This window comes from Ranitomeya variabilis, chromosome 4 (genome assembly GCF_051348905.1).
Source record: "Ranitomeya variabilis isolate aRanVar5 chromosome 4, aRanVar5.hap1, whole genome shotgun sequence".
Lineage (NCBI taxonomy): Eukaryota > Metazoa > Chordata > Amphibia > Anura > Dendrobatidae > Ranitomeya > Ranitomeya variabilis.
The window spans coordinates 20,505,542-20,519,401 of record NC_135235.1 but is presented as its reverse complement, the minus strand read 5'-3'; the positions used below and the strand labels follow the sequence as shown (position 1 = coordinate 20,519,401).

General features: G+C 43.1%; 1 protein-coding gene across 1 annotated transcript in view; it reads left to right on the top strand.

Moving 5' to 3' along the window:
* The window catches only part of SORCS3 (sortilin related VPS10 domain containing receptor 3), a 694,652-nt gene that overhangs the window by 671,962 nt on the left and 8,830 nt on the right, over positions 1-13,860 (top strand). The window contains exons 23-25 of the mRNA XM_077258082.1: positions 5,466-5,597; positions 7,402-7,501; positions 11,268-11,373. Of these exons, the coding sequence (XP_077114197.1) occupies positions 5,466-5,597; positions 7,402-7,501; positions 11,268-11,373 (338 nt within the window). The remainder of the gene's footprint in view (positions 1-5,465; positions 5,598-7,401; positions 7,502-11,267; positions 11,374-13,860) is intronic.

Genomic DNA, 13,860 nt, shown 5'->3' with positions numbered 1-13,860 from the left:
GAGGTAGTTAAAGCCTGTGTGGTGCTCCACAACTTTGTCCTGTCAAAGGAGCCCGTTTCTTTGGATGATGAAGAGTTGGAGACCACCTTGTGGGACTACCGCAGCAGCTCGGTTCGCTCTACAAGTTCAGTTACAAGGATGAGGGACCAGTTTGCCGATTATTTTGTCTCACCTGTCGGGCGGATCCCGTGGCAAGACATGATTGTGTAACCTGTTTCCCATGTGTAACCTGTTTCCCATGTGTTTTGTTTATGTAAAAAAAGTGTTTCAGCCCCCCCCAAAAAAAAGGCCCAAAAGCGTGGTTTTCTTGCTAGTAAAACCATTATGTTATACCTTTAACATGTCTGGTGTTTGTTTTTATTAAACCTTTTTTTATTATATTACCTTATTAAATCCACACACACACAAAGAGTAGAATTGTAATCAGAAATTTATTTTATCTCTTTTTTTTTTTTTTGTTTTGCAAAAAAAATATATTTTTATTTTCCAACTTTTTTTTTGAAAAATTTGAACATTTTTTATAATATTATTTACATTAATAACACTTTACAAATTTTCAAAGTGTTGGGTGGAGATATGAGAGGAGAAGGGGCAGGAAGGTTGGACCACGTCGATAGGTGGGGAAACCCTACTTGTTTGGGGTGCAGTGGAAGGGGGGGTTAAACCAAGAGGCTGACCAGAGGGGGGTGGTGTTGGGGTAGGGGGAAGAGAAAAGTTGAGTAAGGAAAACATTGGGGAAGTAATTTGGTCTGGGTGCCGGGATTGTTGTGGGGACTGGGTCGGGTATTGTGACTGGGTAGGGTAGTGGGACTGGCGTGGGGTTTGGTAATGGTGCTGGTGTGGGGATTGGAGCTGGGTTTGGTAATGGTGCTGGTGTGGGTGTTGGGGCTGGGTTTGGTAATGGGGGGTATGGTGTGGAAATGGGGCCTGGGGTGGAATTGTAGTGGATGTGTGGGGAGGTGTGTGGGTCGATTGGGGCTCGTTAATGGCCTGCAGTGCAGCATTACGGCAGGTATTCATTACCCGCATCTGTTGCTCAAAAGAAAGCTTCTCCATGCTCATGAGCATGGATTGGAAAAAAAGATTGGCCGGATCGGGACTTACAGCTGAATGCAGCCTATCCAAGCGACTGCTGGTTTCACGGCTTGTTTCACTGATGTGTGACTGCACCATGTTGAAACCAGCAGTCACTTGCTCTCCCAAAATTTTGAAAGAGCCTTGGAAGGATGCATTCAGGTGTAAGAACTCAGGAGCATAGTTCCTTTCCTGACCCCTCTGTCGCTGCCGCCACGAACCTAATGGTGGTGTCGAGGTGGCAGGATCAGAGGGGTGGGGTAAAGGGAACGCTAACTGTTCAGCATCAGATGCGAGCAATGAAGCCTGCAATAATGCTCCACTGCTTGGGGCGGATGAAGTAGAGGGGTCAGAGGAGGGGACAGAGGGGTCAGAGGAGGGGACAGAGAGGTCAGAGGAGGGGACAGTGGTGTGGGGCCTACCGACGTGGCCCTCAGTGGCGGACTCAGGAGGGATCGCTCCAGAGGGCGCAGAGGAAGATGCAGGCGCCCGGTGGCTGGAGAAGGTGCTGTGAAAGAAAAAAAAAAAAAATTAATACATTGGAATGAAAAAGCCCTGACTGAAAGCAAACTAAGTAGACAGGTTAACATGGTTATTAGTGGGCTGTAGAATACTTACACTCTGCTCAGCATGGTTCGCCTCAGGAAGGAGAGGGCCTGGCCATATTTGTATTTGCTCCTCTTCCTTCCTGCTGAGCCACTCGGGGCCTGCATCTCATCGTTGAATTCCCTCTTAAAGCGATCCCTCAGTGACCGCCACCGCTTCCTAACCTTTGCACCTGTGAAGACAAGAATCAAAAGAAAAAACAAAAAATTGGTAAATGCAATACATTACAGTCAGCTCAAAACATCACTGGAAAGTGAATACTTACCTAGTTTGCTCTGCTGCTGAGGATGAAGGCTCTCCCGCCTTGGAAACAGGTTGCGACACACTTCGTCCCAGAGCCGACGGGTGACACCGGTATCAGCATGCCTGCGGTCAGCCATGTTCCACAGCGGCTCCCGCTCGCGAACCTCCTCAATTAGATTATCAATGTCGATGTCATCGTCTTCATCGTCATCTACTGCGGGAGCACGCTGTGAAGCCTGTGCCAAAAAAAAGGAAGAAGAAAAACAAACTTATTAGTACACTGAAACACTAAGTACCAATAGAATCCCCCTCCCAAAAAAAAAAAAAAAAACTCACTGATGGCCGACCGCGGCGACGAGTCCGCCGACTCTGGGATTGTCTGGGAGAACCTTCAGCGGCAGCAGCAGGAGCAGCAGCAGCAGCAGCCTGAAATAAAGGAAACAAATTCTCAGTTATGTAGGCATATATTTTCTGTGTTTAGTTATGTATGAAAATCTGTTTTGTGTATGGTGCAGTGTGATGTGCGAAAAAACTGTTTCACCACTACTTACACTTGGTTCCTCCTCCACTAGCATCTCTCCACCCGTCTCGCCCCCTTCTGACAGCTCCTCATCTGATTCAGCTTCCTGTTGAAACATAATTTATGCATGTGGTTAGACATCAAAATGTAATTTTAAAAAAACAAAAAAAACAAAACCCATTTTTTGCGTTAACTTTTACCGATACACGCTGTTGCTGTGGAGGAGGGCTGTCAGAAGAGGACATTGTTTTGTGGTCCTGGTGGGCAGCGGCTGTGGTCCTGGTGGGCAGCGGCTGTGGTCCTGGTGGGCAGCGGCTGTGGTCCTGGTGTTTCTGTAAGTTAAAGAGACACTTGCAATCTGCTCGACACATTGAAGTAGCAGATTGTGGGTCTTCAAAACTTACTTCTAACACTTAGCTGTGGTCCTGGTGGGCAGCGGCTGTGGTCCTGGTGGGCAGCGGCTGTGGTCCTGGTGGGCAGCGGCTGTGGTCCTGGTGGGCAGCGGCTGTGGTCCTGGTGGGCAGCGGCTGTGGTCCTGGTGGGCAGCGGCTGTGGTCCTGGTGGGCAGCGGCTGTGGTCCTGGTGGGCAGCGGCTGTGGTCCTGGTGGGCAGCGGCTGTGGTCCTGGTGTTTCTGTAAGTTAAAGAGACACTTGCAATCTGCTCGACACATTGAAGTAGCAGATTATGGGTCTTCAAAACTTACTTCTAACACTTAGCTGTGGTCCTGGTGGGCAGCGGCTGTGGTCCTGGTGGGCTGGTCAGTGGCTGCGGTCCTGGTTTATCTGTTAATATGTATAATGGATCTATAGTTAGACCACCCCCTGAACTAGGTAATGTTCAATGATAAACACCCTACTGAAATGATGTCAGAAATGTTCATACAGGTGAACAACAAAAACCCCAAAAAAGTTGCACGTTATACCATTCATTTCCATGTCCCAAAAAATAAAATTTTAAAATGTTAACACTATGAAAAAATATATTTGACACATTTTATTTAAAAAAAATAACCTCCCCCCCCCAAAAAAAAAAAAAAAAACTTTACAAGTTAACCTTTATTAAAAAAATGAGCCCTCAACCAACCCTGTATTGCATGTGTAACCATTGGTACATACACCAGTTTTAAATTTACCTTTATGAAATAATACTACGGACATTTTTTTAAAACACATTTTATTATTATTTTTTTTTTTCTCTCTTTTTTTAAAAATCACAATTAGGAGCTGACATGCTCTTTATTTTAAATACAAGTACTTCAACTGCTAATGGTTATAACAGTAATTAAAATAAAATCAACACTTTTATTAAATAGAAAAACCCCACGCTCACACATTCAAACCACAAGCTGCACACCGCTAGACTTTTTTAAAAAACACATCAGATTTAAAAAAAAAAAAAAAAACACATTTAAACCACATGCTGCACAGACCACTATACAGTCCATACATCAGAAAAAGGCAAATAACCAATTACAGCATGGACAAATGCACATGCCATCAACAAGACGTACCCAAAAAACATGCCTGGTATGTGTCCACATTCCGGATTGCATCAGGATTTGGTCAGGATTTCCCATCAGTATTTGTAAGCCAAAACCAGGAGTGTAAAAATTAGGTAAAGTATAATACGAAAACAGGCACACTTTTGCTTTATCACCCACTCCTGGTTTTGGCGTACAAATACTGATGGAAAATCCTGACCACATCCTGATGCAATCCTGCACATGGACACATACCCTCCCACATGAACAGGCATAAAATTGGCAAAGGCATAATATGGTGCAGGCACATGATACAAAATCACACAGCCGTAAAAAAATACACACATACACGCACATAGCTTTATGCAAATACACATATGTACAACAAAGGCAGAAAGGTGAACCCAATCAGAAGACGCATACACACACACGTAAAAAAGGCTGACAATCCTCTGGCTGGAGCTGGATGTCTTCACAGTGGCTGGAATCAGGCTGCATCTGGACTCTAGCATGGCACTGGCTGGTGCAGGACGATGGCAGGCCTCAGGTTCTCTTCAGGTTTTAAGCTCTTTCTGTAGTCAGTACCTCATATACACACACAAATGCACAGGCACACAGATGCACACAAAAATTGCAATACTCACACTGGCTCTATGGTGGCTGGCTCCTGTGGCTGGAGTCCTGTGGCTGGCTCGGGTCTTGTGGCTGGCTGGGGTCCTATGTCTGTCTCCTGTGGCTGGCTCTATGGTGGCTGGCTCCTGTGGCTGGCTGGGGTCCTGTTGCTGGCTGGGGTCTTGCTGGCAGTCTTCTCTCTGGATCTTGCTGGCATATGTGGGGTTGAAGGCCCAGGCCAGGTTTATATAGATTTGGGGGTGTCTGACCAATTGGCAACAAAATACTTCTTCTGAGCATGCTCAGTGTAAAAAAAATGTATTGCAGCGCTGTATTGCGTCGTACGACGTGTCCCGACGCATCCGTCGCTCATAGGCTTCCATTGCAGCCAACGACGTATGCCGCAGGATGCGTCGCGACACGTTTTTTAGGCGGAGACAAAAAACGTTACAATCTACGTTTTTTTGAGACGACGTGTCGCCAAATTTCGACGCATCCGTCGTAAAACGTACACGACGTATGCCAATCCGTCGCCATACGTCGCCAATACAAGTCTATGGGAAAAAAACGCATCCAGCAAAAAGTTTTGCTGGATGCGTTTTTTCTGAAAAAAGACGTTTTGAAACGTAATGCAGTTAACGCTAGTGTGAAAGTAGCCTAAATAGTCAATGAGTACAACATAAAACATTGAGTACATATACTCGAGAAGAAATTCTAGTGTTCTACAACTTGGCACAAATGTATCATTTTGTCATGCGGTTGCATTCTAAGGTCTATATCGTGGCCCCAAGAGCCAGACACAGCTTTTTCCGCACTAGATTTAGACCATCGTAGGGTTTCGGGTCTGGAGGCCATGACACCAACCTATAATATGTTTAGGTTTTCCTTGTGTCTGTGTATATACAGTATTTCTATATAAATCATTTCAGGTAACCAGTATTCCTGACGAGCACATTCTTGTGGCCATGTTCCCCGGCCTCCCAACCTCAGCCGAACTCTTTATATTACCACCAAAAAATATCAGTGAAAGGAGGAAAGGAAGTAAAGCCGACCTGGAGCATGTGAGTCCAATTATCCAATGCATGTGCATTAGCGTAGTGTGGGGGGTTGGGGTAAAAAATGTCACAGATTCCATACTGTCACCCTACCCCTCCTATTAAGTAACCAATGCCTACAAGCACCATTTGACTGTTGCGCTCTGCATCACCAGCAACCACAATCAGCATGATGAAGTGGGCTTTTTCATCTCAGTTTCTGCCTATGCAGAGGGCAGCAGTCAATGACAAATTCATCTCATCCATCATGCTCTGCATAAGCAGCAGCCAAGATAACAGAAGATGAACACCAAATTAATGCCGACAGTATTGAATCGGGTATATCCGGTATGCTTTCAAGTTTTTAACCTTTTTTCTATTTCTATCGAGGGTTAGGGCTAGGGATTGAGTATGGTTAAAAAAAAAGTTGGCCACTCTTTTTAGATTAATAGCCAATCCTTAGGATAGGTGATCAATGTCTGATCGTCCGGGGTCTGACACCTGGCACCCTCGTTGTTCAGCTGTTATCGGTGCCGGTGGCTGTGGTCTTTAAGATTAGATTTAGGTTGCTCTATCATTGACCCCAGCCCTAAGTATATTCTTAAGCCTAATCCTAGTCTAAATCGAACCCTAAGTGTAAACATCCTAATCAGTGCCTAAGTCTAATCCTAAGCATATCCAAACACTAGCCCTAAGGGTACCGTCACACCGTGCAATTACGATCGCTACAACGGCACGATCCGTGACGTCGCAGCGTCGTATGACTATCGCTCCAGCGTCGTAGACTGCGGTCACACTTTGCAATCACGGCGCTGGAGCGATGCCGAGGTTCGCTGGTAACCAGGGTAAACATCGGGTTACTAAGCGCAGGGCCGCGCTTAGTAACCCGATGTTTACCGTGGTTACCAGCGTAAAAGTAAAAAAAAACAAACCGTACATACTCACCATCTGATGTCCGTCAGGTCCCTTGCCGTCTGCTTCCTGCTCTGACTGAGTGCCGCCGTACACTGAGAGCAGAGCGCAGCGGTGACGTCACCGCTGTGATCTGCTCTCACTTTCCGGCCGGCGCTCACAGTCAGAGTGGGAAGCAGACTGCAAGGGACCTGACAGACATCAGATGGTGAGTATGTACGGTTTTTTTTTTTTACTTTTACGCTGGTAACCACGGTAAACATCGGGTTACTAAGCGCGGCCCTGCGCTTAGTAACCCGATGTTTACCCTGGTTACCAGCGAACTCATCGCTGGATCGCTGTCACACACAACGATCCAGCGATGTCAGCGGGAGATCCAGCGACGAAAGAAAGTTTCAAACGATCTGCTACGACGTACGATTCTCAGCAGGGTCCCTGATCGCTGCTGCGTGTCAGACACTGCGATATCGTAACGATATCGCTAGAACGTCACGAATCGTTCCGTCGTAGCGTTCAAAATTGCACTGTGTGACGGTACCTTATGGGCTTGGGTCAGTGAAAAGCCTAGACTTCGAGCTAGGGTAAAGGATAGTATTAGGGTAATACATTTGTTACATAAAAAACAACAGAAATACAATAAAAAATGTAACAATGTATAACTTTAAAAATAAATTTTAGCGTAAAAATTAGGAGGACAAAACAAAGACTATAAATGCATCAGTATCTTCCTCAAATTCCGATTTAAGCGCTTGGGTGATGACGGGTCAATATTGCTTAGAACCCGCAATACGCCACACGATATATCCGTGTTGTAGAGATTTCTAGGGGGCCATGTTGTGCATTTTGATTTTTAAAAATTAAGATATTTTCCTTAAGAATTAACAATTGTGTTTTTTTTTGTTTTTTTTTTAATCTCCAGATTGTAGAGTCTCTTTTCAGTGCCCTCAATCAAAACCTAATAATGTTTGAACTCAAACCAGGAGTCCAGATATTTGTATACGTCACCCAACTCACTTTAGGTAAGTCGAAGACAGAAAAAACAACTTTTTTTCTAGAAAATAATTACAACATTGTCTAATTTTATTTATTTTTACTTTCTTTTCCCCAAGATATTACTATACCTAATGTTGTCAGGATTATATCCAAAGATTCATAGGGTTAAACATTGACAAAGTCATTGCATTTACTTTAGTTTTTTCATTTTTTATATTTTTGAATACAAAACTTATTTTGAAAAGTTTTCATTTATTCCTTCAACATTTAAAAATATTTTTCCTAAATAAATTATTCTTTTTTTATTTTTATTTTGCATTTATTGTTCTTTACCACAAGGTCGTTAAAGTTTTTTAATGTTTCTGATTCAGACGCATCCATTTATTGTCAGCTCCAGGCTGGTTGGGACCTTCAGATAACTTTCCCTATAAGCTTCTGACTACTCTTCTATTACATCTTTTCCTTGACATATGAAATATGTTGCCACAGAAACTATTTGCTGCTGGAATGATGAGTTGGGGGAAAATTCTAGATCAGCCTCAAAATCATTTTTTTGCCACTTTTCTCACATGAATCTAAAACTTTTTTCTTACACTTCCCCTTCAATGGATTATTTCCATGATTACAAATAAGCACCTATCCCCGGGATAGATGGTAACCTGCAGATTGATGGGGGACCAACCACTGGGACCCTGGCAGGGACCTTGCCGAGACCCCCACATGTCATAGAATCATAGAATGGTAGAGTTGGAAGGGACTTGCAGGGTCATCCGGTCCAACCCCCGGCTCAAAGCAGGATTCACTAAATCATCTCAGACAGATGTCTGTCCAGCCTCTGTTTCAAGACTTCCATTGAAGGAGAACTCATCATCACGTCTTGTGGCTTACTTATTACTCATTACTCACCCTCACTGTCAAAACAGTTTTTCTAAGTATCTTCTCCCTTTTAGTTTCATCCCATTGCTTCTCGTGTTTCCATGTGCAAATAGGAATAAGGATGTTCCCTCTACACTGTGACAGCCCTTCAGATTTTTGTAGACAGCTATTAAGTCTCCTCTCAGTCTTCTTTTTTTCAAGCTAAACATTCCCAGATCCTTAAACCGTTCCTCGTAGGACATAGTTTGCAGTCCGCTCAACCATCCTGGTAGCTCTTCTCTGAACTTGCTCAAGTTTTTCAATGTCTTTTTTAAAATGTGCCCAGAACTGGAACCAGTATTCCAGATGAGGCCTGACCAAAGAGGAGTAGAGGGGGTTAATTACTCCACGTGATCTAGACTCTATGCTTCTCTTATTACATTACATAACTGTGTTTGCATTTTATGCTGCTGCATCACACTGTTGACTCATGTGCAGTCTGTGATCTATTAGTATACCCAAGTATTTTTCTCACATGCTGTTGCTTAGTTATATTCCTCCCATTCTGTAGATGTATTTTTTTGTTTTTCTTGCTCAGATGTAGAATCTTGCATTTCTCCCTGTTAAATACCACTCTATTAATCACTGCCCAATGTTGAAGCTTATCTAGATCCTTTTGAATCCTTTCTCGGTCTTCTCTAGTGTTAGCTATCCCTCCTAGCTTTATATTGTCTGCCAATTTGATAAGTTTACCTTCAGTTTCCATCTCTAGATCATTTATAAAAATGTTGAACAACACTGGGGCCAGTACAGAGCCTTGTTGTCCCCACATGAAACACTTTTCCAATTGAATGTGCAACCATTTATTACCACTCTTTGAGTGCGATCACTGAGCCAGTTATGAATCCACCTAACCATAGCCTTGTAAATCCCATACTTGGTCATTTTTTTCAATAAGGATAGTATGAAATACATTATCAAATGCTTTGCTGAAGTTGGGATATACTTTATCTACCGCATTTCTCTGATCCACCCAGTCAGTGATTCCATTATAGAAGGAAATTAGACTAGTCTGGCATGACTTGTTTGCTACAAACCCATGATGGCTCTGGTTAATTACTGTATTCTTATCCAAGTACTTACATACATGCTGTTTAATAGTTTTTGCAAATATCTCTCCTGGTATAGAAGTAAGACTCACTGGCTGGTAATTTCCTGGCTCCATCTTCTTTCCTTTTTTGAAGATAGGGACAACATTTGCCCTTCTCCAATCTTTTAGGACTTCTCCTGTTCTCCAGGACTTTTCAAAGATTCTGGCTAGTGGTTCTACAATTTCTTCTGCTATCTCTTTCAGTACCTTAGGATGTAATTCATCAGGACCAGGAGATATAATTTCATGTAAATTAGCTAAGTGTCCCCTCACCATCTCTCTGTTTATGGATAGAGTGGATTATTTTGTTCCTTTAATGGCACCATGAAGATCAGTTGATGTTACAATTGCTTTCTTAGAGAACACAGATGCAGAATAGGAATGTAAAACTTTGTCCTTCTCAACACCATTTTTGACCACTTCACCCTTTTCATCCTGTAATTTAATTCTTTTTTTTTTGTATTTATTGTTCCTTTCCACAAGGTCGTTAAAGTTTTTTAATGTTTATGATTCAGATTCATTCATTGTCAGCTCCAGGCTGGTTGTGACCTTCAGATAACTTTCCCTATGAGCGTCTGATTACTTTTCTATTGCATCTTTTCCTTGACATATGAAATATGTTGCCACAGAAACTATTTGCTGCTGGAATGAGGAGTTGGGGGAGAATTCTAGATCTGCCACAAACATTTTTTTGCCACTTCCCCCCCCCCCCCCTTCACATGAATCTAAAACTTTTTCTTTGCACTTCCCTTTAAAAGGATTATTTCCATCATTAAAAATAAGCACCTATCCACAGGATAGATGATAACTTGCAGATCGGTGAGGCTCCAAACACTGGGACCTTGCTGGGACCCCCACATATCCTGAGAACGAGGCTCTAAAATCTGGTCCTAATGAAGTGGTAGCCGTGCGTGCCAACCACTACTCTGTCCATTCTCTATTTGATCCCCAGGGTCCCGTAATTGGACTCCCACTTGGGCTGCCAGCAAACACTTATCCTTCGGATAGGACCCCCTCCTTTGGATAAGCGATATTTTGCAGATTGGTGGCTGTCTAACGTTTGTGACCCTGGTACCCCCATAGAGAATGAATGGTGCACATAGAGAGCCAATGCCTCAAGATGACTGGCCTTGCATGGCCCCATTCTGAAGTTCGGTGGGTGTCTCAGCATGCGGACCCCCACCTTTTTACAAGTTATCATGTATTCTTCTTTAATGATGGAAATAATAAACCTTCCATTAAATGTCACCAATGACAAGTCGGTTTTTTTGTTGCCATCCTTTTGACCCTTCATTTTTCTGGGACCTCAATCAATACTTAGAATGAAGGAACAGCCGAACTGTTCCATGCAGGGAAATGATCAGGATCGGTGAGGGTCTTTTTTATTGATCATAGCTATGTATAATTGCATACTGAGATGAGAATAGTCCTCTAATACTAGCACAGTAGTAGAGCAGCATGTTAGTGTTAAACTTTGTGTATATACAGTGGTGTAACTTGAAGCTCATGGGCCCCAGTGCAAACCTTGTAAAAAGACCCCATCTATGATGCACCATTTGTGATACATTCTTATGGAGGAAATGCTTGATTATTTTCATATAATGATTGCAGAACTTAAATAAATATTTTATTTGCTACATTTTTTTAAAGAATGAGACATAACTTTGTTGTGCCCCTCCCACGAGGAGCTCGTCCTGCCTCCAAAGAATCAGTTGAACCCCTCAGTACATTTTACATTGGAATTGAAGGTCCACCATGAATTTGTCATGTTTGTGTTTCTCTCCTAGCGCCCTTGGTGGATAACAGCGCCAGTCACAGCAGCTCCGCCATGTTAATGCTTCTTTCTGTCGTGTTTGTGGGTTTGGCTGTTTTTTTAATCTACAAATTTAAAAGGTAAGGAACTAAATGTTATAACTATTATTATTATTTATTATACGTTGCTTTTATAGCGCCATCATATTCCGTAGCGTTTTACAGACATTATTGGCACTGTCATGATTTGGGCTCACAATCTAAATTCCCTATCAGTATGTCTTTAGAGTGTAGGAGGAAACCCACGAAAACACGGGGAGAACATACAAACTCCTGTTAGATGTTGTCATGGGTGGGATTTGAACCCAGGACTCCAGTGCTGCAAGGCTGCAGTGCTGATCCCTGAGACACCATGCATGCGCAGGGAAAAGCCAAAGAGCAATGGCGCATGCGCTCTGCAGTAGTTTACTCTGCCTGCGCAGGAGTGCGATGTCGGGGAGACTGTGTGACTGGTGCAGGACGCATCATCCACACATCTCAGGGACGGCGAACGGTGATCGCAAGAAGAGAGGAAGCGCTGGATCAAGACCAGTGATGCCCATCAGGCCAGACCACTCCATAGGTGAGTATAATAAAAGAGGTCTTGTCTTGCAGGCCGGATTGGGGGCAGATAGACAACATATAAGAATGCTGTATATGAGGGCTACAGGTACTGGTCTAATATGAGAAAACCCTGGTGACAGGTTCCCTTTAAACATGCTTAGGGGCATATGGATATATTGTCTGTACGGAGCAATCTCAAAATCTAAAATCACTTAAACCGTACATTGAAAGGAAACAAACATCAGAACATTACAATTGCCATTTTTTGGCCACAGCTCTTCACCTCAAAAAAATAAAAAGTGATAAAAATATCATATGTACCCCAAAACCAAAATGGAATCAATGAAAATGTCGGCGTACAAACAACAAGCCATCGCATAGGGTCTCAGAAAATGGCGACATTCAAAACTGCAATTCATTTTGTGAATAAAAAACAAGCTCTTGTAAGGCTCATAAGGGGAGGAAAAAAATAAAAGGGCAAAAAAAAATGGAAGATCATCTGGTTGTGAAGGGGTTGAATCTGATACTTTGGGGAGGGGGTTGAAATAGTTATTTTATGTAGTAATATGAGTATTACCATATTCACACTATAGAAACTGAATGTGTTGGTGCATTATTCTTAAATTAAAGAGGTTGTATGTATTAAAGATTTATTCTTATCCAGTGTGTGATAACTATAGGTCCGGCCAACATAAAAAATAAGTGATGTGTTACTCTGCGCAAAATTATTTCTCTGTAGCTTGTACTGCAGCTGTATCTGGTGCTGTAGTCGTGCCTGGTACTCTAGCTATGCGTGATACTGTAGCTGTGCCTGGTACTTTAGCTATGCGTGGTACTGTAGCTGTGCCTGGTACTCTAGCTATGCCTGATACTGTAGCTGTGCCTGGTACTCTAGCTATGCGTGATACTGTAGCTGTGCCTGGTACTCTAGCTATGCGTGATACTGTAGCTGTGCCTGGTACTCTAGCTATGCCTGATACTGTAGCTGTGCCTGGTACTCTAGCTATGCCTGATACTGTAGCTGTGCCTGGTACTCTAGCTATGCGTGGTACTGTAGCTGTGCCTGGTACTCTAGCTATGCGTGATACTGTAGCTGTGCCTGGTACTCTAGCTATGCGTGATACTGTAGCTGTGCCTGGTACTCTAGCTATGCCTGATACTGTAGCTGTGTTGGTACTCTAGCTATGCGTGATACTGTAGCTGTGCCTGGTACTCTAGCTATGCCTGATACTGTAGCTGTGTTGGTACTCTAGCTATGCGTGATACTGTAGCTGTGCCTGGTACTCTAGCTATGCGTGATACTGTAGCTGTGCCTGGTACTCTAGCTATGCCTGATACTGTAGCTGTGCCTGGTACTCTAGCTATGCGTGATACTGTAGGTGTGCCTGGTACTCTAGCTATGCGTGGTACTGTAGCTGTGCCTGGTACTCTAGCTATTCATGGTACTGTAGCTGTGCCTGGTACTCTAGCTATGCGTGGTACTGTAGTTGTGCTTGGTACTCTAGCTATGCCTGATACTGTAGCTGTGCCTGGTACTACAGTTGTGCTTAGAACTCCAGCCGGGCCTGGTATGACATCTCAGCTCCACTTCCTTGAAGCAAATTCTAAAGCCTCTGTATTCTGCTGATCAGTGGACTCCCACTAATCACACCTGGAGGGCCTACCCAAAGAATAGACCATCAATGTTTATTTTTCTCAAACAAATAATCTCTTTAATATTTTAAGAATCATTTTGGATGCTACATTGTATCCAGTTCTATATTACATTTCAGTGATAGGGATGATGGTTTGAGGGATTTATTGTGATTGTCCTACCTAGGTTTGAGATGGAGTTTCGTCCCTTTACATGAACATAAATTGGCAGCCACTTTACAAAGGATTTGTTTTTCCTTTCTCAGGATCAACCTGGCATGAAAATAATAGGTTGAATGTGATAGAGTTTTATCTTTTTCTTCCAACCTTACAAGTTAAGCCTTTAAACTTCTTTATCTAGCTCCATCTATAGTCCCTTGTGTCTTAATTTAA